Source organism: Emydura macquarii, unplaced genomic scaffold (genome assembly GCF_026122565.2).
Source record: "Emydura macquarii macquarii isolate MOO-44397 ecotype Brisbane River unplaced genomic scaffold, CSIRO-AGI_Emac_v2 contig_1483, whole genome shotgun sequence".
Classification (NCBI taxonomy): domain Eukaryota; kingdom Metazoa; phylum Chordata; order Testudines; family Chelidae; genus Emydura; species Emydura macquarii.
Genome location: NW_027131620.1, coordinates 20,956,468 through 20,983,064, shown reverse-complemented (window position 1 = coordinate 20,983,064; position 26,597 = coordinate 20,956,468). Strand labels below are relative to the sequence as shown.

The 26,597-nt window shown below is 40.5% G+C and overlaps 1 protein-coding gene across 1 annotated transcript in view; it reads right to left on the bottom strand.

Moving 5' to 3' along the window:
- Positions 1-26,597, bottom strand: part of PTPRT (protein tyrosine phosphatase receptor type T) — a 618,875-nt gene that overhangs the window by 23,705 nt on the left and 568,573 nt on the right. Inside the window, exons 19-23 of the mRNA XM_067554415.1 lie at positions 19,937-20,124; positions 14,309-14,396; positions 4,396-4,472; positions 3,063-3,099; positions 1,440-1,537 (exon numbers count right to left, since the gene is read on the bottom strand). Of these exons, the coding sequence (XP_067410516.1) occupies positions 1,440-1,537; positions 3,063-3,099; positions 4,396-4,472; positions 14,309-14,396; positions 19,937-20,124 (488 nt within the window). The remainder of the gene's footprint in view (positions 1-1,439; positions 1,538-3,062; positions 3,100-4,395; positions 4,473-14,308; positions 14,397-19,936; positions 20,125-26,597) is intronic.

Sequence of the window (26,597 nt, the reverse complement as noted above, 5' to 3'; positions counted from 1 at the left end):
TCTGAAGACCTTCCAGTTATGACTGGGACTGAAATCTGGGGCACTGTTTTACTGTAAGGAGTCTGTTTTCACAAATTTCTCAGTCTAGTTTTGCAGATGTAATTGTTTTGACTAGTTCAGAGCTGCATCCAAATTTCTGAGTACTCATCGGAAAAAGGACCCAACCTTTTGAGGTTTGCCCATCGGCACCAACACACGTTAGTAACTTGGTGGCAACTTGAAACAGAAACACCACACAAGTCTGGCAGCAGCTGCTCTGACTCACATGGCCACCTCTGTTGCGTGTCCTAAACTCACAGCATCTACAGTACAACAGAAACACTGACAGCTAAAATACCACCCTTATGCCAATGATAACCTCAGTCTAGTCAATCCCTCCTGTGTCAGCTGTCTGCCCCTCAGTGTCACTAAATGAGCCATTTCTAGAAAGAAGCTTCCCATGTAGTAATTGGCACTTCTGCAGAGATTTCTTCATCCAGAGTAAGTAGGATATTGGAATTGTGGCCCAATTACATTTTCTGAAGAAAGGATTTTTTAAACTTGAAACAAGTAAAATTACCAACAAGGGGGTGGAGAAAGAGGGCTGGAAGTTGAGGAAAGAGGAGTTTGGGAAGTGGGGAACATAGGAAAGTAGGGTAGAAAAAAAGAGCAGGATAAAAGAGATGGGAAATATAGGGTAGATGGGTTAAGAACAGGGGGATGGGAAGGCCATGCAATTTGAATAGGTATTATTCCCTTTGAATTGCTGGGGAAGAGCAATCCGTGGCCTCAGCTTGGCCCAACTACTTGGCACCTTCCAAACCTCTTACCATGAGCCACTAGCATCTTGGTTATCTTTAAAAGCTGAGATTTGCCATGATGAATTCTCTTATCCGGAATCTTTATATTCCCGGCCCTTGTTTCTGCCATTCTCGTTGTACATGGCCCATAAATGAGCGGAAAAAAATCTGAACCTTCAAAATCTAGCACCTCTGCTATTTCCCATTGATACAGTGGCCCTTAAACAGTCACTGAGACCAGATTAAAGAAACTTCCCATATTCTTGTTCATGTGGTATTTGCAGCTAAAGAATAACTAACATAAGTTACACAGAATTCCACAACGTTTCTGTAGTAAAGGGCTCAGTTTCTCAGCTCATGTAAACTGGTGAAACTTCACTGAATTCAAGAGTTAAACTGATTTACACCAGCCAAGGAGCTTGCCCAATATATTTCCCTCTAGAGGAAGTAAAAACACCATGGAGAAAGGTGAGTATCATGAGTATCAGAGATGAGGGGAAGCAGCTAGGAAATAAGAAAATTAGAGTATGGCTTTAAAGAAGAAACCTGAATGGTTTAATCTGTACTCTTGTTCTTCAAACTGAAGTCAGTGAAAAGCATTTGCAAAATGCTTAGAACAGTATAAAGTTATTACACCCACTGGGAAAACAGCATCCTTACCCTGCCAACTTCCACCAGGTTGGTGACCATGACAACACTTGCAGAATTCTCCTGCCAAATCATTCTCCAGAAATCCTTAACTGTCTCTTGCATTGGTCCTGGGGCAGGAGAAGGGAGAAAAAAAAAAGGACATCTTAAAAGGGTACACTTAACATCATCAACAATCCATTTCAGCTGTTTTCCGCCTATAGCCTTGTTCACTTTAAATCCCACCCTTTCTGCAGGGTATTTCCTTGCTCTTCAAGGTGACATCCACTAAACAATATTGAATTCTTTAATAAAACAGATGTTCGCTCCTGCAGGGAGGGTGAGATTTTCAGGCTCTAGGACTGCAGATACTGTGGTGATGGAAGCATTATAGGTACTAGAGAGAGACATATAATAGGCAAATAGATAAAAGTGACCAATCCAATACAATATGCATGTGCCCTAGTGGCTCTGGGGTTAAGGCTGCATTGAGACTGGCATTTAAAACAGGACTAAAGTCCCTCCTCTTTTCTCACTTTAATATTGACTAATCCTGGCAGAAGAAACATGTAGAAATGAGCCCTTTTTGAAGTTTTCACAGAGAGGGTTTTTTCAGGCTCCTACAGCCAAACAACTAGTAACCACAGGAGGTTTATTAAAGCAGAGATTCTCTGAGCTTGCTTCTCCCTCCTCCTTTACACTGCATATGAAAGCCTGTTTCCTTCCCCAATTCCATTTCTACCCTCACTGTCTCTATGCCCTGCCCTCCAGACTCCCTGTATAGTGCACTCTCTACACCCGTGTGCCCTCAGTCCTCATCTCCTTTCTGTTTTTACATGTTAAAATCTATCATTGTATAGACATGGTATAGAAAGGAGCCTGGGAGCAGGCCAGTTCAGGGGGTGGCACAGGTGCAGTGTGGGAAGGTGGGAGTGAGTGAGCATGACTGGTGGTGCGGGAAGGGATCCAGCAGTGGGGTGTGACTGGTACAGGAGGAAAAGTGAGGGCAATAGGGACCTCAGGACTGTGTAGAACAGAAGCATTGGGAAATAGATATCAATGCTGATCGCTAATAACATGAATCTTCATGTTGCACATATTTTTAAGTGTGAGAAACTCCTCCACCAAAATCTTCACCAACTTCAGCTGAGGCTGCTGAGTTGCACTTTCTATCAACTCAGTCAATGCAAATCCAGGAAGTCACCAGTTATGGACCACCTCCTCTCCCCCATGCCTTACCATGCAATTATCATAATGAAACACATTCTCAGAATCTTCAGCTTCATAACAAATACCCTTTCAGTTCTGACATATAACCCACCTTCATACACAACCAATTCCTCAATCACATTCCCGTGTACAACTTACTCTGACCTCATTCTTCATGGCCAAATTACACATTATTGACTTTACTATTACACATAGGTATGTATGTTCTTTATGTTAATCTTGTTGAGGTTGTGCATTTGAGTATGCTTCAAATATCCTCACAAGCAGTGGACTGGAATGTGCCTGACCTTACTTTCTGTGCATGAATACCACTCCAAACTTACAGGTGTTAAAACACAGTAGATTTACTCTGTGACTGGCTCTTGGATCAGCTTAGCACATCAGTGTCTTTCGAGAAATATTTAGAAGCAGAATACTGTAACTTACCTTGTGTTGCAATGTAATGACGAGGCCGGTGGTATCCCTGGAAAAAAACACGAGAAGGGAAAAGATCCATAAAATCACATGAGAGTGAGCAAACTGGCATGCATTTTACTTCTTTCAGATAGAATCAACTGTTGTGCTGTGAATGAGACACTAGAGCTAACGGGTAAAGAGAAACCCTACATGAGATACAAGGTCCGTCTGTGGAATTACAAGTGGCAGAAAATGCTTTAGTCCTCTTTAATAATTCAACCACCATGAAATGTTTGGAGTTTTCATGGGAACATATAAGATGGATCTGACTGTACCAGAGAGAAAATAAGAATGAGGCATTTTTCACATTTCCTCAAAGAAACAGCAAGGCCTGAAGCTAAACCATGGGCACTCTGGGAAACCTGCTTCACTACTTAGATTAGAAATTAACAAGCAAAAATCTGTGTCTTCTGGTCTGAAACGCACACATCTGCCTCTACAAAATGGATTCAAACATCAGTGATTAAGTATATTTTCAGTTTCCTCCATTGAGGGATCTCTTCAAAATACTGTAACATTATTAAGGATTAAGAGATGCATACAGTGTGTGTACGTGTGGGAGGGTGGCTATGTTTAAAAAGATATTTCCTACTGCTTAAAGAAATATCAGTACACTTACATGACTCCCACACTGCAAGCAGGTAGCCCATCAATAAGCCACAGATCTATATTAATGTTATTGTGAGGGGGTGATATTGATTTCTGTATCCGTAGTACATGCCTCTATTCCACTTGTGTGTGTATGTGGAGCTCTCACATCCTGAAATATCCATGTATATAGGTGGCTCATAGAGAGAAAGAGACAGACAATCCTCCTCCCAAACATAGCACAGATCTGCTATAAACTTTAAATTCTGTCAGCCCTATCAGTTTTGCAGTTATAATATCTCTCTAGGGATGTCTACACTAGGAGCTGGACTGTGTGTGTGTGTCTGTGTGTGTGTATGGTGGGGGGGGGTGATCTCCAGGTCAAGGAGACATACCCATACTAGCTCTCATCAAGCTAGTGCACTAAAAATAGAACATAGAAATGGCAGTGTGGGAGGGGCTAGCTGCCCTCATATGTACCCATGAGAGACCCTAAGTGTTTGCTCAGGGCAGTTAGCCCATCCCACAGATCACACTGGCATGGCTTCATTCTATTTTTAGTGCACTAGCTCAATGAGAGCTTCCATCAGTATGTCTCCCCAAGATGGGGCTCAACCCCAGCTTCAGGTGCAGACATAGTCTAAGATGTACCAAATCCACAAGCAGACATACTGATACAGTTCTCTGCTACACAAGGTATGTCCACGGCCCTTACGTCTATGTAGTTGGCGTTTATGTAGTCTGAGTGGGGGTCTCCATCCAACAGCTGCAGTCTCACTCTTGAATGATCATCTGAAAGATGGAAAGGAAAAGAATAATGTTAAAGATAAAGAAAAGTGCTAAGTGTTTCATGTGTGGTTAAATGGAGAGGAATATGGCTGTCCTCAGGCAGTGGAAAACACAAGAGGGCAGATGTATCACAACTAGGCTTTTCACTTGCTTTTTGTAACTGGTTGATTGAACACATACAGTTGTCTCAAGACTATCCCGGTGCTATCCATAAATTTGTCCATGACTTCCTTTTGGTATGTAAGGTGTCACCTTTACATCTGAGGGTTACCTTTTATTCATAGTAGGCATTAATTATTCACTGAGGTTAATATAATCTGTTACAAGATTTCGCACATAACATGAACGTTCTTCATTTGCTAGATCGCAGCCCAGGTCCTCTTAGAGAAGTGTCTAGATCACAAAAGACATCACTAAGTTTAGAACTAAATGGTAGCCATCCTGGTCTGCTCAGAAAAGAGGCCAACGATTGACAGGACTATGGAAACTGAAGTGAGAGATGAGATTAGGATTGTTAGAGAAGAGAGAAATAAATGAGGTCACAGGAGAAGTACGTAAAATAGTGAATATAAAGATGGTAAATCAGTCACTCCTATTATATGGAGAAGAGCTCTGTGAAGCTCAAAACTTGTCCCTTCCACCAACAGAAGTTGCTCCAATAAAAGTTATCACCTCACCCATCTTGTCTCTCTCAAAAAACAAACGAGGTATTCGATAAAACTGAAAATTACAAAAATTTAAAACTGATACCAAGGAACACTCTGTTTAAAAAGGAATATTCACAACACAGTTAACTGTATAACTCATTGCAACAAGATAGCATTGAGGCCAAGAGTTTAGCAGTATTCAAAGAAACATCAGGGGTATTGAGAACATCCTCAGTTACTCTACATAGGGCACTTATGAAAGTTTGGGCCGAAACATCTAACACCATTATCACGATTAAATACACAACCATTGTAATTTCACATTCAAAGAAGAGGCCTGATCCTATAACACTGAAGTCAAGTGGTGCTTTGCCACTGACTTTAATGGAAGCAGGATCAGGTTATATATGTGTGCATCAGTTCTGGAAACCAGGACCCGGATGCATATGGATGTGTATTGTAATTAATTTTATTATGGGAGGGGCACAAATCCAATAGTCTCTTGACTTTATGGATCAGGTGTTCTAACCCAAATGCAATGGATGAACCTGCAAATATAGGCACACTGTCATGGCTGCAAAACCCCATAATTGCATTCAAAATGGTTATGCAGATCAAGTAGACAGGAGTTAGACTCAGATTCACAGACTATAAGGTCAGAAGGAACCATTATGATCATCTAGTCCCATCTCCTGCACAACAATCTGCAGGCCACAGAACTTTACCCACCCACTCCTGTAATAGACTCCTAACCTAAGACAGAGTTACTGAAGTCCTCAAATGATGATTTAAAGACTTCAAGGTACAGAGAATCCACCAGCAAGTGATCTGTGCCCCATGCTACAGAGGAAGGTGTTATATGATTTGGGTTCACAAATATGGATTTTATGGATGTAGTGAGTACATGTGTATTTCTGCAGGTGCACCTATTGCTCCCAGTTACAAAGTTAGCCATACTTAAACCAGTACATTAGGAATTCTATCTAACCACATGGTTAGACAGACAAAAGAATTTATGCTGACAGCAATTTACAAATACAGCCAGGGAGCTGATTGCACTGTGCATATGGAGGCAACACGCAAAATTTATTGTAGACAATTGTTCATGTGCTATTCAAGGCATGGAGCCAAGCTAGTGAGAATCATATGGAACAGAAATTAAAACAATCTTAAATATAATGGGGGGAAAAAGACAACAGTCCTCTCGTGATGTCACAAGGTGATCAGAACCTTAAGAAAATAAAGTTTGTCCCAACAATGTAATTGAAGGGCAACAACAAATGTTCCTGTCACAGCTATAAAGAATCACAAGTTGAACCTCTAAGGGACAATCCCTAAAAGATGTCTAAGAAGGGGGTAGCAAGAGAAGACTATCAACTGTAGACATTTATACCTGGGGAAGGGCCAAAAAAGGTGGCACTTTTGTAGACATAAAAAATAATATTTTTCTTTAAAGATAAAATTACTGCTTTTTTGTACTGCAAAATAAGCTATGAAATAACAATAATTTGAAATGAAACAAAGAAAACTTAAAAACAGAGGCGGTATTTAGGCTGAGATCCAATTCTGTTTTTGCACCAACTGAAATATGCTAGGAACCCAGTTCTTCTTGTGTGGGATCTGAGGCATAGTATCTCATTGCAATTTTTATAGAAATGAAATTTTATTTCTCATGGGAGAAATATTTTGCTCATAGGGTATCTGGTGTGACAGCAACCTCTGTATATACAGTAAACAAAGGAAATATTAACAATGTTTTACATTTCAGGAGGGAGGGGGGCCTTTAATCTTGTTCACATTTTTAAGGGAACTAGATAGAAGTTCATAAAATAACATCTTTTAAATCACGTTTTCCAATATTTTGCAAAGTTGTTAGGAATGTACCTTGTTGGGGAAGGTATACAGTAGATTAATGCACTAATAATAACTAATAGTAACACTAGGACTCTCATAAAGCATTTTTCATCTATAGATTTTTAAGTGCTTTACAAGAAAAGGCAAATATCCTCTTTTTTTAAAATGAGAAAACTGAGGTACACAGAGGTGAAGTAACATACCCAAGGTCACACAACAGTTTAGTATTACAGCTAGTAGCCAGTTCAGGAGAGTGTAGACCTGAGTCTCCTCATCCTTAGACCAGTCTCCTATCTACTGGACCACACTGTCTCAGAAGCCTCTAATCTCTGGCAAAATAAGCTCAAGTTGTAGTTCAAATCAGAAGTTAAAGAGTGTCAATGAATTCATTTCACATCACAAAATCACCACATATTTTAGCATGAGTGGGAGTCTCTGCTTAAGAGTGGGCTCATGCCTACAAAATCCAGGACTGAGAGAAACTGCAGAAACATTTTAATGACATTTTCTATCATTTACTTTTTGCCATATTCTCTACCCTTGTGAATTAACACAACCATACACATTTACAAAAAATTGGCTGTAAACTGTTTTTAATACCAACTCCAAAGTGACAAGAATTTCACTGAAAATCGTTCCATTCTAGCACACCAAATTCATCATTTCAAATTTGTGCCAAAATTCCCATTTTTGAATAATTTTGCAAGTCCGTGTGAGTATTTCCGCCTCTCATTTTGACACTAGAGATAACCCATTCAATGGATGGTGTACAGAGGCATGGGGCAACATTTTCAGTGAGGTGGAGAAGGGAGTCAGGAACAGTTCAGTGAGGAAGTCAGGAACATAAACTAACCTTCTCCCTTGGATTTAGAAGGTTTTTTATTCCGTACCCATCCCTGACACAGACTTTTTATTTTAATGAGCTGTCTGTGTTGCTGTCCATGGTACTCACCCTATTCCATGTCTTTCCCCACGTAAGGAAATTCTGACTGAATTATTTATGTGTCATTTGTGCTTTTGACAGTAGCTCAAATGCCTTTGCAATAGCTGTCCTTTCTGCGCTTTGCATAATTTTATATACTTCAGTGATGTTCCCTCACAATCTTCTCTGTCCCAAAGGATATTTCAAGACCTCTTTTTTTTTTTTTCCCCCCTAAAAAAAAAAAAATTGTTTCCCTGTAGTATTCTGTATGCATTCTATTCTGTATTTTCTATTTCTATGGACCAAATGGTGGCTTTCAAGTCATGGGGTGTTTTGGACGCTGGAGGGTTCTGTATTGCAAGAGGAGTCTGGGGAGAATTCTGGCTGACTCAGCTGGAAATACTCCAGGGGTTCTAGGAAGAACAGCACTTCCCTTTGACAGCAGGCATCCCATGCCGTGCTGGGTTATATCAAGTGGGGACAGTGTGCTCAGCCCAGGGGAAAAGGAGATGGAAAGACTCATTGTACTTTCATAGATTTTAAAGTCAGAAGGGACCATCATGATCATCTAGTCTGACCTCAGGCACATCACAGGCCACAGAACCTCACCCACCCACTCCTGTAACAGACCCATGACCTCTGTCTGAGTTACCTCAAATAGTGATTTAAAGACATCAAGTTACAGAGAATCCACTATTTACCCTAGTTTAAACCTGCAAGTGGCCCGTGACCCATGCCCCATGCTGCAGAGAAAGGAGGAAAAACCCCAGGGTCTCTGCCAATTTGAGCCGGGGGAAAATTCCTTCCCAATTCCAAATATTGTGATCAGTTAGACCATGAGCATGTGGGCAAGACCCATCATCCAGACACCTGGGAAAGAATTTGCTGTAATAATTCAGAGCCCTCCTCATCTAATGTCTCACCACCAGCTGATGAATATATTTGCTGCCAGCAGTTGCAGATCATCTATATGCCATTGTAGGCAGTCCCGTCATACCATCCCCTGCATAAACTTATCATGGTCTGTCTTGAAACAAGGTAGGGTTTTTGTCCCTACTGCTTTCCCTCACAGATCCAGGTACAATTTACTTCTACATCTCCCCGCCCTCATTCCGCCCAGAAATGGTCTCAGATCTGAGCACCCGTGACTTTGACTGGTTGAGGGAAGATGCAGTGAAAATCTGGACCAAAAGTCCAATAATGGTTGTCAGGTTTTCTTATCTATATAATGGGCCAAACCAAAACCCCAACACCAGACACCCCCAACATTTTTAGAGAACTAAAAATCCAAGCCTCAAAATTATTCTAAATTTTTTAGCCTTACACACATTTTTATTTGTTCATATATAGGCAATCAGATCCCCCTTCCTCACTGGTCTCTTGTCTACAGAGAGAACTCTTCATTTATCCCCCAAACTTTCCTTGCTTTTTCACATCTTTACATTAAAGGCTAAATCCTAAACTCAGCACTGGGGAAACTTCAAAACTGAAGTAATCCTCACACAGAAGACACATACCACCTCCCAGCAGGAAAGCTGAAGGATCTGTGGGGTCATGAAGACATGACCCCAACTCTCCTCCTCAACTCCTCCCAGCTCTCCCCGAAACACCTCTGTGTACTGGGTTGCAGGGAGCCCCACAGAGCATAGCTTCACAACACTCAAGGGACTCGGACCCACTACGTTGAGTCCCTGTATCCTTTCCCCATGTGCAGTGGAACATCACCTCTTCCACTGCAGTATGCAGCTGCAAGAGTTGGAGAGTTTGGGATTGAGAAAAAGACCTACTGGTATCTGCATAGATAGGTCACTGCCCTGTTTTGACACAGTGCTGAGAAAGAGGAGTGAGGTGGGTAAGATAGTCCTCTTACTGGATCATTACCCAAAGAGATGTCAGGACACAATCGGCTGTGATTCACTGAGTGGTGCTGCTGTGAGAGGTTACAAACCCACATTGCAACAGAGGACACTGAGGCACTTACAGAAATTACAGCAAAACCAGAAAGCCCTTCAATGCACTTCCCATGGGGACTTGTGGTTCCTGTTTCGGGAGTGGTGAAACAGTGATAGAGATATTCAGCAAAGCATGTTAATTAGCATCTGCAGCCTTTTAATAAATAAAATGGTAAAACTAATCAGTGCAGACTCTGGCTCTTGCCAGTAATTGCATTCAAACCACAACTGTGCAGGGAGTTCAAGGTGCAGTGGTTTTATTCATCATTCCCCAAGCTACCTTGTTTACTCAGAATTCTGTAGCATGTACCCAATGAGGACATAGCTCCTTCTCATAATTGGCCTTCAGGGAGTCAGGACTCCTGGGTTCTATTTCCGGGTCTGCTATCATTTCTCTGAGCCTGATCCTGTTGCCTTCACTTAGGCAGAATTCCCAGTGAAGTCAGTCGTCAGCAGAGACGAGAGGAACAGAGAAGCCACAGTCAGTGATGGACATCACTTTCCTTCCCTCCCAGGGGCCTGATTCTCCCAAACTAGCATATGGATAACTCCCACTGACATCAATGGGAACTCTTCATTTTCTGTGGCTGAAGAATAAGGCCCCAGCAGATACTCATGTTAGAACTGTTCGAAGAATCATTAAATCTTGCTATGGGCTCTCAGAGTCCCACTCAGAGGGGTCACAGAGAGCGGCCAATGATAGCATGCCTCTGGTGTGGGCTCAAGAAGAGTAAGGAAGGGGACTCTCTCTACACTGCTGCCCAGGACCCAGGAATCTGGCAGAAGAGATATCTTTCAATAGCTGAATTCTGCTTTATTTCTGGCATGGCCTCTTGGCTAGTGCATATTCTGCTGCTCCCATGGCCCAGGTGGGAAATTATGTGAACTCCACTGCTGTGTTACAAGGGTGGCAATTTTGAATTTTTGTGTTCCTCTCCAGGAATTTTTGCACAGGAAGGACATGCTTATGGCCTGATCCAATGCTCAGCCCTTGAAGTCACTGCAAAGACTCCCAATGACTTCAATGGATATTGGATCAGGCCTAAAGGCTCTTCAGATTTCTCCTTTCTTCCCTGGGCACTTTCTCTCCCTTTAACGGCATCCATCCCGAGACACCTATGAAATTGTGAGGCAAAGAATTTCATTCCATTTTATCTGTTCCTGTCTCTTCTGTTACTAACCTCTCCTTGCTGTCTCTTAGAAGGTCTATTGTCTCCTCCTCTGCACTCTTGATTCAATATGTTTTTGAGGGGAAAAAACCCATAATCATGTTATTTATCTTAAGCTCTCGTGCATCCTTCATCTCCTTCTCTACCTCCACTTTTCTTATGCCTTTTCACCCTCACTGCCTCATCTTTCCTATCTGCCTTTGTACCTGAACTTATATTACAATGTTTTATACCTGGCAGATGCCTCTTTCTTAGCTTTGATTACATTTTGCATTTCCATATTCAAGAACTCTCTCTGGATTCCTACTGTATTTATATTTATAGCCAAAAGGCAGGCATAACACTGTCAGACAACAATTCATTCTAGTTGTTAGTACCTGTTAATAAATATTAACCCTTTAAGTCCTCTTTTTATTGTATATTAAATTCATTCACGTATTAACTATTCTTCCAGAATCTTTATGATATTAGCAAAAATTGTGTTTGAATTCTAAGGCCAGAGTGTTGGTTCTTGACCTGTAGGTGACCTGTATTCAGGAACTTCATGTGATCAAGTATTGGGCAGTCGGTGCCTCCAATTCTGTGGGAATATAAATGTTTAGGGAAAAGACCCACCAAACTGATAAACAGTGTCTACAGAAGTAAGTTACAAACAAACATGGGTGACTGATAAGGGATTCTTGTTGTGGTAGATGTTTTCTGTAATGGACTAGGTGATTGGTAAGGAATAATTGTTATTACAAATGGATTCTCTAGCGGATGAAACAACGACCAACTGAAAGATGTTTTTAACTCAGTAAGAACTATTGGTTTTCACAGCTGTCAGTAATAATGACTAGATTAGACTTCCCGTTAGCTTATTGATCATGTAACCTAAAAATACCATAAAAGAAATTCCATAAGTAATTAGCTAAAATAACAATGTCAAAACAAGACACACCATGAAATTAATTGTGGGAAAGCAATTTTCTCCTCCAAAAAGGAATTTTTCTGTCTCACACCTTATAAAAGAAATGGAGCTTGAAAGTTAAACTGGGGAGTGTAAACTGCTCAAATCTCATCAATTACAGAGAAGAGAGACAGCGGCCAACTCTTTGCCTTACACCCAGGATCAGCATGTATTTATTCTTTCTGTATTCTGTATAGTGCTCTCCTAATCTCAGATTGTTAATCTTTGATTAAATAATTCCATTTGAGCCTGTTATTTAACACTTTCAAATGATTAATTTCAAGCACACAACATTGCGAACATTTTCCCACTGTGTCATTTCTCATTCATCTTGTTTGATTTCACTATCTGTATTTTCTCCATGTGCTACCCTTGTTGGTGATCTCTTGAGTCCTAAATTGGACAGAAACTATAGCTTAATTGCCTCAGTCCTCCCTACCTCCATACTCAGTCGTGCCCTCTGCTTACTCGAAACTACCCGAAAAAATTGCCTAACATGTTTTCCCCATTACATACACTACTCAAATATAATAGCACTTTCTTCTTCAAAAACACTGGACAAATAGTCATTTCAGTACTACCATCTCTATTTTACAGATGAAGAAACAGAAGAAAAGACGTTAAGTGACCTGCCCAATGCCGCAGAGTAAATCATTTGCAAAATTGGGATTAGAATTAAGGAATTCCTGATTTACTTTCAATACCATAATTATTCCTCTAAATCAAAAGGTTTCTAAATCTTGCTTCATCAGGCCCAACAAACAGCTTGCTGCTTTTACATCATTGGTGCCACAGATATAGAAGCTGGAACAGAAATTAATATAAATGTATTAGTATATCTTAGCTCATAATCAAGCAGGCGAAGACTCCTAATGTTACAGTGTTAGTTCAATTTCTTTTTACATTTTTTCCTTTGTTACAGTCATTTCATTCTGTTTAGAGATGAGCCTGAGCCATAAACTTAGGATCCAAATCTAGATCCATCTTCCTTACAGGCAGATGGAAACTATCTAGATCCAGGCTTTTGATTCAGACCTGTTATTTAATTCTGTTGTTGCATCAGAATCAGATTATGCAGGTTAACCCACATCCAGCTGGAACACAGAGAAACAAAAACAAAATACACAAACAAAAACAAAATTAGTCAAACTTTTTGAAACTATGAAAATAAAAAGATTTGGTTTGTATATTGAGCAAATGTTTGAGCAGGGAAGAGCTTATTTTATCCAACCCAAGTTTGCCCATTCTGAATAATTACTTTTATTATATATATATATATCACATTGTGCTAGTCATCCTACAAACACAGAGTAAAAGACTGTAAATTTTCCAGAGTAGGAACTCAGTCTGAATTGACAAAACAGAGAGAAAATGTGAGAAAAGAAGAATTATTAGCCCCATTTTATGAATGGGGAACTAAGGCAGACAGACAGACAGTGACTTCTTCCAGGTCACACAGAGATCTGTGCCAGAACCAAGAACTAACTCGAAATCTCGAGTCCTGGTGAAGTGGCTTAACCATAAGATCATTCTTTATATTTACAAGAAAGGTTCCCCCCCCCGGGGCAAAATAGAATGTATAAATGCCTGGGGCCTAATTTTGACCTTCTTTACACTAGCATGACTCAACTGACTTCAATGGGACTGTCAAAAAGTCTCCATTTGTGTTCTTTGATCAGTTTCTTACATCAATGATCTGATACAGGGCTTCTCAAATAGTTTCCATGCTGCTAAACACATATCAATAGAAAGAGAGGGTCTGAGACACCTCCCTTCTCATTCACAATCCCATAACAACCCTGTAGCAACTATATCAATTGTTTACTTGGGAAGGTAAGATTGGGAAGTGTTTAAGTATTTTTATCTGTCAATGTGATTTAGAAGGAGGAAACAGGAATAGAGTTCATTCCATGTGGCCAACCAGCTCTCTGGAGATCACCAGTGAGCGCTCTACAGACTACAGTCTACCAACCTCTATTCTAAGGGCAAAATTCTGCTCTCTGACCGACATCTCAACTCTGATATTCCTGGTCTCCCCTTGAACTCCCATTTGTCGTATCGAAGACTCTGTGTATGTAGAGATAGAACAGGCTATTGGCATCAGAGTCCAGTGTGAAAATCTGATAGCAGGATTTTGTCCTCCAGTACAAAATCTGAAACACATAGCAGGGGGTCGGGTGGGGTGGGGGAATCATAACAAGAGGCTTAGCCTGCAACTAATTGAACCTTTCAAAGGCTGGGCATTTTAAGCCATTTTTCTTTATTTAGGCTCTCAAACATCCTCCCTTCAACCAGATGCTTACATACACACACAGGAAGCCCAGTTTCATTTGAATTTTCACCTACAGGAGATTATGTTCCCATATCTATTCTTATTGCGGTTTTCATCTTCCTTGGCTGTATCCCAAGATGCTGTCTGCCCCTCGGGTAAAGCCTGAAAAATAAACAGTGGTAGAGTGTTTATAGAAAGAGTGGCCAATGCCTTCAGGTGGTTTAACATGACAAAGCTGGGCAAAAATAAAGGCAATGCATAATTCAGTACTCAACCAACCAAACAGCTGTTCTTGAGGAGGAAAAGGCACATCTAATAATGCAAAAGGCACAATTCTGCAGAGACCATTAGCACCCTTTGGCTTATGCTGGCTAAATATCGTTTTCCTCATGAAAGTATGGACCTAAAAGGAATGGGGAAGTTCGTTTGCTTCTGACTGCATATTTATAGGATGAGCGACATTCCCCCTGCAGTGCAGGGTCTGTGATGATTTCACACATGTGCCCCTGGAAAAGACCAGATGGCTGAAACACAGAACTCAGTCTTGTATGATATTTAAATTGAAAGTATATAAGGTGGTTTCTCCTATTTCTGGATTAATAACAGTGTAATGCCAGTCTTCAGTAACTATACCATACAAACCTTCTGCTGGTTTTCTTAAAGGAATTCCTGCAAGGCTTTATCACATCGCCTACACAGAAGGATATTATAGCCGTTGGCTTTGTACTACATAGAGATCAAGCATCAGATGCTGCATAAAATGTGTACACACACACGCACACGCACACCCCCTCCAAAGGAGATGGCCACTGTTATAAACCTGAGATTTGTTTCTTGGAGGGGGAGGTCCCACATCCCACTGTTAGAAGTTAGAACCAGCCCATGACTTGGTCACGTGACTCCCTTTGGATATGATCAAATGAACATTTGTATGGACATAGCCAGGAAAAAGGCACATCTCATGGAACATGACCAGAGAGAGGCTGATTTTCCCTCTTTGCAGCATGACCTGAAAATATCTGTAAATTGGGACGATCTCTTGAGACATAGCCAGGGGAAACTGCAGCATGGCCAGTTCAGAGCAACAGCAGCAGAGCTCTCTTTTGGGACACAGATGGCACTAATCCTCTCTTTGAGCGTCACTTGCATAGCTTCTCACAGCTGAGACAAAAAACCACAACTCAAAAACAGGAGTTCTCAGCTGTAGTCATCCTGACCTTGCTCAGTGTTGGGAATGTAAATGGCAGCTCATGCATATGTTCCACTGAGATTTTCTGTCACTTTGCCGTTCCCGAGGACTACTTGTAAGCAGATGCTATATTCCAAGAGAATCAGAGCAATGTTACCGATTGTATTATTTAGGATTCTTAGGAAATAATGGTTCTTTTAATTTAATCCTTGGGGACTCCACTTTGCCTTCACTAGCAGCCGGTGGCCTGCAATAGCTCTAATTTGAAAATGAACTCGTATGCGTCTTCACAAACCAAGCAGGTCTACTACTGTGTCTGAGTTGGGATGGAAGAGACACATAACAACTAGTATCTACACAACTGATATTATGATAAAACTTGATATGAATGACTCCCTGGCAGATCTTTAATTTCCTCTCATAGGGTTCCAGGACAGATAATGTCAGACACCTCTATGAGTGCTGCTGACAAAAACAGGGAAGGCAAGTCCCAATTCAAAAGCCCAGGAATAAGAGGTGATAACAGTAATTGGTAAGGGCTTTGATCACACCTCTATTACTTTTTACAGAGAGCTGCTACCTAATAGCAGCTAATCTCCTGGGCAAAAAAAATAAACATAACAAAGTAGGAAAGAAAGGCTCATTTTCACTATCAAGGAGAAAGGGAAAAGGTGCCTTATATTTACATTAGGATCTAGTTACAGTAGATTGACCAGAGCATGGCAACAGTCATTAGGCATCTAATCATAAGCTTCTGAGAAGAAAAAAAATCCCATCTCATCCCTATTTATACCAGGGTCAGGCTGTCTTGTCCAACTAAAAGGGATGCAGTCAAATCCAGTAAATCCCACATCAAAGAACCCTATCCTGCCATTGATTTGAGCATGAAACTTCCCATTGAAATTGATGGGGATTTCTACTGAAAATATTTGGCCTGATATGGCCTCACAAAGTTCAAGAGGAAGCTAATGGTTGTTCTTTCTTATTGAACACTGAGGCATTTTACATTCCACTAAAATATCTATCTGTGCTTGAATGAAAGGGGTATATTTCCAGCTTGGCTGCAGCACAGACTCCTGTTTGTGGGTACAATTTGTGCACATGCTTTTCCATAAACAAGATGAACAAAGTGGAATAACTGAACCACTAACAACTGGATCTGTGTTCTGCAAAGAGATAGGTAGAGGTGTGGCCATTAACATTTGCATCTACAGCTGAAATGGAAGTGCAAAAATATTGGGCACAAATTAAACTGCATCCACAAAAGGGAGACTACACCTGAAATTCTGGCCTGGAAGTTCTCTTTATATTACAAGCATTTCTGCACTACTGAGATGGGCCCAGAATTTCAGTTACTGGTGCAATACCAGAAACTTTAAACAGTTTTCATTATGCGAATTTGAAAATCAAAATAATTTTACTACTATTTAAAGCAGGGTGGATAAAAGTCATGATTTTAAACAAATCAAAACAATTTTTCAAATTTAAATTGGATGTTTTATTTATGTGTTGCTAGTTCTTTACTTCCCCCCCCCCCATTTTAATTTTATGCTCTACAGTGAATATTCTGCACTTGTTTCTTTAGTTAAGAGCTTTCTAGTCATTAGTAGAATTTCAGTATTCACAAGATCTGGGCCTTAATTTTCCTACAGCAGTTTTGTAAAATTTAAATAAGATCCCTACAAGTGAGGACACAAACAATATTTATAATTTATGATATACTTTATATATATCCCTCAGATGTATAGGGGATTTGTAAGTGTGCTGGAACTAAGGAATGGGTTAAAATCCAGAGTTCACGCTCAATAGGCAGTGAGATGCCTGAGGTACTAGCACAAAGTTCAAAATAAATAAAATATCCCAGTAGGGCAGCATGGATATGCGGGAGGGTCTTTACTTCTGGGGACCAGTACCAAGGCCATCCTCAACCACAAGTGAAAATGAATTTGGGCATTTGTCCATCTTACCATCCACACTTGCAGTCTTTGCTCATAAGAAACTTAAACCTGGACCAATCCAGGGTGCCACAAGTCAGAACTAAAATGTATTGATGGGTGAATGAGTGACATTTAAATGAGACATGCCCACATTATGCCTCATTCTGTCCAAAGTTATCAGTCTCCATTGTTAGTGTCACATTTCACTCATATGTATATAGATTCATTAAACAACAACAGCACTTGCGAAGGGCCAAGTCAAACTTTGAGGTATAAGTGTATCAGGTGCATGAAAAAATGCACATGATTCTTGTTTGCTGAACAATCCTTGCATTCAGAAGTATAAACAGAGTGCTCATGCAACACCAAATGCACACACAAATCCTGCTTTGTACACCCCAATGCGGAGTTCTACACACATAACATGCATGTACATTTTAGTGTGAGTACTTGGCTTAAAACTTTACCATTACTATAAACTGATGGGGGAGGGAGGCACATTTTAAACAAATATGGGATTCAGTTCCCCAGCAGTTGCGTGGGGTGAAAATGTGCAGAGATAAGATGCCATGGATGAAGGATGACCCTGGCTCAAATAGCTGTTTCATAAGAGTAAAATGATTTGATATCACATCACTAAATAGACTGTAATTTACGAGCAAAAGCAAAGCTGGCAAAGCAAAGTTGAAAATCAGCTCCTTAAAGGAAAAATGTATTTGTATGTGACATAGGCACTAATCTATACAATAAATAAAAACACAATATATTGTGGAAGAGGCATAAAACATTTGTGATTAAAGATTCTGTAGCGCTTTTTGCAAAATAAAGTTGTTAGCCTTCTGTTCAGCCAAATTCCAGTTTGAGACAATATATTTGGTCAATTTGAAATTATCCTTAGTGCCTTCAACAGGCTATGGTTACCCGCCCTAACTTTGTAGTGTTAGTGATGGTAGCTGTGGCTGCACTTTGGCAGCGGGTGAAGTATTCCCCGCAAACAGTCCAAAGTCTTACCTCTAACACAATCAAGCACATCTAGATGACTTCAGAGCAGTGGTGGCCCTTAAATCAAGGGCAGAATTTTGCATGTGATTAGTGGACCTGTAAAGTACTAACTAGAATCTCTTGGAATGAAAGCGGTTATGTAAATCTACAGTATATTGTTATCATTATATATATTATATATACACGTGGCTGGTAGTATCGTGTGGAGCTGGAGCGGCATTGACATTTTTTATGCTAATGTGTTATTTTGAGAATTACCAACCCCGGCATCAAGAGCCACATATACTCTAGCAACTGTTTACTTTCTCTTTCAGCATCAAGACCTAAATATTCGGGCATCTGCAGGAGAGTTACGTGCAGTTTTGATTGCTGTTCATGGGAGCAAGGGGTTACTTGAGTAAATCCCCTTTGGACCTATAAGGGAATAGACCCCATAGTTTCAATATTAAACAAAGCCCATCAATGGATTGTCAAAAAAGCATGCAGGATAATGGAGATGCTAGTTATTGGGCCCTGTCTGTTCACTGCTGTCCTACAGTAACCATAAACATTCACCTCTGTGAATCTATAATGTCACCAGATCAAAACACAGCTTCCTGGCTTGCCCAGAAAGGTAATTCCCAGACTCTATTTATAACAATGTAAGCCAGCACAAATGATACATACCCAATGGACTCTTACTCACAGTGTTTAAAAATAAACTGTTTTCAGTAAGTTATTTTTACAGGAGCTGTAACATATCACCTTATGCCCTCCCCCACAAACTTATTTCACTCATTACTATTACAGCTTGCCAAAACTGAATTTCACTGAGTAATTATGCTGGTTCCTTCTCTCCCCCACCCAATTTCATGCAGATGCTGCATAGTTCTCTTTCAACCCCTCCTTGTTCTCTTGTTCTTTCTTTCATCCTTTTCTCTGATGTTACATTCCTAATTCTCACCACCTCTTGTTTATCCCCCTCTTTAATAACGAACTTCTTGTCTCTCACTTTATACACAGTAGGAACAGTGAATCACCCTGACCTATTCTGAACCAGAGGTACTAGCACAATGGAAAACCCAGTAATTGTTAAGGCACCACAGGGGTCTCTCTTGGTTTGAGTGAACTGTTCCATATGCAGCTTGTTAAGTTGGGCTTTAATTTGATCAATTGCTACAAAGCATTTGGGGCTGCAACAGAGTAGAAAGAAAAAGAAAAAGCTTGCTTTGCTTATCCAGGTTTGGCTTGCATTACTTTAGTTATGCCACACCAATGATAATGGGAGTAGGGAGCTCTGATTCTTCCACTGAGTTTCACATGTTCAATCCCCCAGCTCTTTTGGGGAAGGGGTAGCCTGGGACTCTAAATTATAATTCATACTTGCAAAGGGATGGACCAGCAAGCATTCTCGATCTCTTCTTCTAACACTAAAATCCTATTTCATGGACCTAGAAAGCAGGTAGCCCCCAACAATCACTGTAAAATTATTGCAGTTAATTGAATTAATAATAAAAAGCCTCTTAATATGATCATTCTCTACTCCAGTTGATGCAACTTCCCTATTTATTTATGTGAATTAATGTTCCTCTCACCTCATACTCCTCTTTAAATCCATAGCCCTGTCCTCGTTTCATCTGGGTGATGTGCTGTAGCAAGTCGGCCACGCGGATGGCTGGCTGGAACTGCCCCCTGGGGTAGGACATTTCCACTGGCTCACAGCTCCGGTACGGATGGGTCTGGATGGTCAGAGTTGGCTGAGTCATTTCCCCGTGGCTGCTCTCTGTTTTAAAGACAGGGAGGCAAAAAAAGCTTTCACCTATCCATCATTTCCAGTTTCATTTCTGTGCTGTTTGTCTCCCCTTCCCATAGGTTATTGCAGGTGAAATAAAGAACAGAAATAAGTAGACAACCACATATGCCCAAAGCCACCAGAAAGACTAAGGCACAGTCAAATATTTGTAGTGTAATCAGTCACTGAGGCAACCAGAAGGAGACAGAAAAACAGGCACAATAATGACAGAAGTAAATGGCATATCTCATGAAATAATGCATGTTAATGTCCTGAAATCTGCATGGCAACTCCACTGGAATTCTATACCTTTGTTCACAAAGCAAAACTGCTTTGCACTAGGAAAGAACAAGGTTTTCAAAAGTAACGTGATTTTTGAGTGCTCAGCCTTAGATACCTTAAAGAGGCCTGATTTTCAGAGAATGAGTGCTCAGCATCTCAAGTTTGGCACCCAGAAATTCAAGCACCCAAAACTGTTAGTCACCTAGAAAATAAAGTTTAGGCCTCAAATGTGTATATTTCAGTTTAAGAAATGTAATGTTATCTGAAAGAACAGCAAAATTGTACAGAAATATGACTACCTTGCACTTATATTTCAGAAATGTAAATTTATCAGAGAAACATAATTTCCAAAAGAAATTAATTTAGAAAATATTTACAGTACAAGATGAATGAAGACTCCAGCATCAATAGGTCCAGGCAGGACCCTAACTGTATGGTACAATACTCCTAATAGATAATAGAACAGAAAGCACTTCTATCAACAGATGATCACCAACGAGGATTTTCTTTTTAACCCCAGAAGCTCTGCTTAGATGTAATGTCTAGATTCTAGTTCTTGTTTCTTTCCAAATGAATTGACTGAATTCAAGCATTTGGCCAAGGGAGACTTTGTCTTGGCACTACTTTAGGGATCTCCTAGGGCTCTTAGTCATTTGCATTAGTTACTACTGGTTCTAACCACTCCCACTATGATCACATATCCAATATATAGCTTTGTCTATCTAGAGTGATCCACAGTGACTGGAGATTGTATACAAATGGATAACTTGCTCACTATTGAAAAGGGATAGAAACTAGAAGCTGTTCCCAGTTAGCAACACTACAACAGCCTTTTAGAAGGGGCAAAGAGAACAAACTAATCCAGCTGAAATGTTGGAGTAATTTTAGGGAGATGGACTATAACTACTCAAGCTGAATTTTGGCTAAAGCATCAGGGTGAACACTCCTCCTCTTGCAGAAAACACTATGGAGCTTTGACCACAAGCAGTCAGGACTGCTGTTTTTCTCATTGAAAAGATAGATAAAAGCACATGGGGCAGGGCCTTAGTACCCTTTTCCACATGGAAAAACAACTCTTAAGCAGCCAGAGTGGTATTTTTGTGGCAGGGAGGCAAGATGTCAAGAAAGTTTGCTCTGAAGTTCTGAATGTATCAGAGCGGGGGGGGGGGGAATAGCAGCAATGGACACATCATCGAAGACAGGCCTATGCTAAGCTTTGATGACGTAAGTAAAAGCTTGTGATCCAATTATCAGAGATGTTGAGCGCCTTCCACTCCTTCTGAGATCTACTGCAGTTACAGATGATCAGCCTCACTGAAAAGCAGGTCACTAATGTGAAAATATTTTTCAAAATCCAGCTTTCAATACAACAACATTCATACGACACACAAAAATAAATATGAATTTGGCTTTAGTAAACCCATGAGCACATAGAACATCAATGCATGTGGAACTTAAGGAAAAGTAACACCTAACCATTTGTATAACAGTATTTCTAATACTGTACTAATTACAATGTGAGAACTCGGACAGAGGGAATTTTCAAGGCTTATTAATTCTCCTAGCTGGATTCATTTTCCCAATGCATCTTTCTTCACCTATTCCCTATTAACCTCCCATAATGGAGAGGAAACTATTTTTATGACGGCCCATTTCTGACAGACGTACTATGCTTAAATTTCCATTAATAAGTTTAGTATAAACCCAATTTCACAACTAGCTTCTCTGAGGAATCTACAAGTAATGCTATATTTTTATCAGTCCCAATCAGAAAACATTACAATGTCCCTATTTGAGAGGGAGCCTTAAAACTAATGTACACTTCTATTGCTAGTACAAGGGCATACTAAGACCACAGGGTACTTGTAAAATGTAACTCAAATCAGGCTGCCCCTTCAGAGGTACTTAATTATTGCCCTCTTCACTAAACCTTTAATTTCTGGGCTGTTTAACCTCCTTTCCTACAGCTCTCCTTGCAGAGGGGTAAGCCAAATAATTTTTACCCACTTCTCTTTTAAGTCTCTTCCTCCACATTGGGCCACCAATGTGCTGAAATCTTAAACTCGAGTTTCCTGTGATGTGGACAACTCCATTACAAGGTTTTTATGTGTTTGTCCCAACTGAATTGCATTTCCTAAGGGCTCATTTGGATGGAGAGTTAGTGAGCGACAAGTTAGGGTGTAAATCTGCAGCATACCAGAGCAGCACACACTAACTAGCCCTATGGACCCTGCTATTGAGCACGGAAAGTTCTCTAGCGCACTCTCATATACTCCTAGGTCAAAGCTCTGCCTACACAAGCTCTAAGTCTAGTGCCAGGCAATGCCGAGCCTTCCCTGCTCACTCAGAACAAGCTGCAGGAAGTAACTGGGGAGAAGGCGACCTAATTTAGATTTCTGTGCCTGCAGTACTTTGAGTGGACTCCACGTCCACCACTGGGAGGAGAAGTTGACCTGGTTATTTGTGTGAACTCAGCATGACCCATAGCTACATCCACAGACATTTTATTTTGTACCAAGGAAAAAAAAACTTGAATCTTCTTCACGTACACAAATTGCTGTGTATGAGATGAGTCAAATGTTCAGATGTTCTGCTAATAATGCCTTATGCAAGAAACATATTGTTCCCTCTCTGTCTAATCACCCTTTGAGTCTGAGCCTAAGCATGGTTAATGAAGCACTCAAGCAAGGCACTACACCATCTCTCAAGACGTGCTGTTTACAGCAATTTTATGAACAATTCAATATGTACTGGAAAGGAGAAGTAGCAGCAAGCAAACTCTCATCTCTAACTAGGGCAATCAACCAAAAGGATCTTTGAAACACATTATAGACAGGCTATCCTTTTCCTGCAGGATGAAGAAATAAAACAGACTGCGTTCCTCATGGCACTGTAATTACAAGAAAAAAGCAACAAAAATAACAGTCCCTCTGAAAAGTCACATTTCTGATTGTCATTGTTACACTTAATGTGGGCCACAGCAATTTGTCACCATGCCCCTCCACCTCACATCTTGCAGATGTTGGGGGCAGATCCTGTAAGACAGACTGCTCTCAACTTCCACAGAAGCTAATGGGAATTTAAGATGTTCAGCACCACACAAGCTCATGATCCATTACGAGTCACTCACTAGCGCCTTATGTAACTTTCCACAAGAACAATGGATCAATAAAAAGGAGAATTTGGGGGAAAATGTTTGGATGAATTCACTATGACTCTCTTGGGGAGTAACAGAGTATAATTTACCTACATGAGCTGGAGTATCAGTGAGTTCCAGCTTTGTGTGGTTAAAACCAAAGTTATTGCAGCAGGATATTATGGCATGAAAAGCACTCTACCAAAGAAACACAAAAGAGGAACATCTTCCAGTGTCTGATGGGTAGTCCCGAAGGCAGGACATTATTGCCCGATTGCTACTAAAATATCTATTGTAGAATACTTTTGTTGCTATATAACTAACTAAATAAAATACATAAATAATCATCATCCTTGTGACAGCTGATAAATTCTTTGGCTGATGTCATACACATTACAGGAAGCACCTGAAAAAATAGCTCTGTAATTCTACGAGCTGCTCAGCATGAGCAAATCTCTGAACAGGTGTTCCAGTAGGGCTACAAGCAGAAGCCCTGTCCACCCAGAACAGTTTATGGCACAGAAACTTCCGATACCTCTTTTTGTAACATTATCTTGGTTCACAAACTGAGTTTTGTTACTGTGGGATAACAGATATAGGAAGAACATACACACTGATGGTGTCTGCAAACCAGAAAACCAGACTAAGCGTCAAAAGACTGCAGTCCTACTGCATTGATGTGTGTCCTGAATACCAGAAAAGTTTGTTAAACTTTTCCTTTAATATCCACCAGCTCTTTCTGCTTCTGAAATGATAGGCTACATAAATGTAATCATCTCTGTTTATATTTTTTTCTCTTAGTGTTGGCAAGTGTGTAACGCGATAAGACTTCCTTTGCACAAAATAAATTATATTTTGAGTGGTGTTTGTGATGGATTTAATTACGCACATATCCAATCTCTCTCTACTAGAGTTAGGGCTGTCAATTACTTGACATCACTTAAGGATGGCTGTGACATGGCTAATATCTCTCTCCATTACGCTATTGATATGGTGGTATTTAGTAAAATTAGCTTGCTTTTTTATGCCCATAAGATTTATTACATGTCAAATACCCGACTTGAAGGTGATGTGCTATATGCAATATACATGGTGCTATGACAAACATGAATAAAAATTCTCATTTGACTGATATTGATTTAGCCAAACAGGGCACATTAATTAAGGAAGAGCCAACTGGAAGCATGGTTTGATTTCTAGCCATGTTAGAAGCAGTCTGGAGGGTGCATCTTTCATTCAACTTTCTTTTGTGGGAAAGACAATGAAGCAGCAGCTCACGTGCTAGCCATGCTGGCTCATGACGGACATAAAACTTGGCTGGAGAAAATCAATTCCCCTTGGTTTTAAAACACCACTGCCACATTCCGGCCAACATTTAATACTGCATAAACTAATCTTGTCAGAAGATTTTGTGCATTTTGTTTCCCTGCTTCACTTACAAATGGGATATGTGCTTAAATGAGGAGGGAGAATGCACTGCTACAATGGTCTGGGACTTGGGCCTCTTCAGTTTTAGACCCATTGATTAACTGCATGGCCCTGACCAAGTCAGTCTATCTCTGCCTCATGTGTAAAATGAGGCTCTGCATACCTACCTCATGAGGTGTTAAACAGTTTAATTAATTAGTTCAACTAGTTGGTAAATTGCACTGAGAACCTCAGAATACTTTACACACCTGCATCTCCCCTCCCCCAGCTGCCCCATATTTCCAAGAGCAACTTTGCCCCACCTTGGAATGCCTCATCTGTCACTGAGATCTGAGCAGGAAGTCTTCCTCATTGACTGCATGTGGGCATGTAGTGTCAGTCTCACAGGAATGTCACCAGAGAGGCACATCAAGCAACAGCTGTCAGCTTTCTAATGCAGGTTATTTCACAGCTGCTTATTCCATTGCAAGTGAAATTTAGTAAATTGGGCTTCTGCAGAGAAAGCACTCACTGTTGCCAACAGGCTGGTATGACCTGGGAGGCCACAGTCTGTGATAGATAGAGTCACCAATTTTTAAACCCCTAACTGCTTACAAATATAAAAAATAACCCATCCTTCAGATTAAGAAGTCAATGATGATGCAACTCACCAGTGAAACAATATAATCTTCACCTTCAGCTGTTCAGAGACACTGTGTACATAAACCCCATGCAGATTCATTGCATGTATGCAATTGCACAGCAACATCCAAGAAATGGATAAATCTAGGGCAAATTTCTCCATGGGTGTAAATACAGGCCAGATTGTGTATGGTTTCTGCATAAGTGCACAGATGAAAGGAAGGTACAAGGAGCCTTTCACTGTCTTGTGCCCCCTGTGCAGGGACAAAGCAGAGTTACAATTCCTGCGCTCTCCTAAAGACTGGGCTTGCTTTGGGCTAGCATCCTCTTGAGTCGGTGCAGTGTGGACAAGAGCGTGGAGTATGGGAGCCATGACCAATGTTCATTCTACACACTAGGAATGGCAGCTAGCTAGGTGGAAAGGGAACAATATGATGCACCTTTTGAAGAGTCTCCTCCACCTCCATTCACTTGGGAGCTCTGGGAGATATCAGCAATGCACAATGTCTCCCAGAATAATCCCTGATGCCACACAGTTCTTTACCATACCTAATCGGGGCTGGTCCAATCTGGGCCCTAACAAAACACACAGAACACAGACTTCTCCTGCCTCTTTTGCTTTCAACTAAGTATTAATTTTCCCAGCAAAGACACTTACAAGCACAATGCTTGAATCCAGGGATGTTTCATGTTGTAACAGAAAATTAAGCAGCTAAAGAAATGCATTATAAAAGTATTAATCAAGCAAAGGGTGGGATGGAGGCCAAAAACAGCATCCCCTGTGTCTTTCTATCAACAAATCATGTCACAACTGAGTCTGGTGAGTCATCTAGTGTTACAAATACTGCACATTTATTAGCAGAAGGCGTAACAGATGGGAACAAATATGCCAAGCTGCAGTTCACACAGGGTGATAGATATTGGTTTCTGGGGTTGCTGATGCTCTTTCTCCCATATTTTTACAAAAAACAGATTTGCCATTTTAAAAATCAAACTA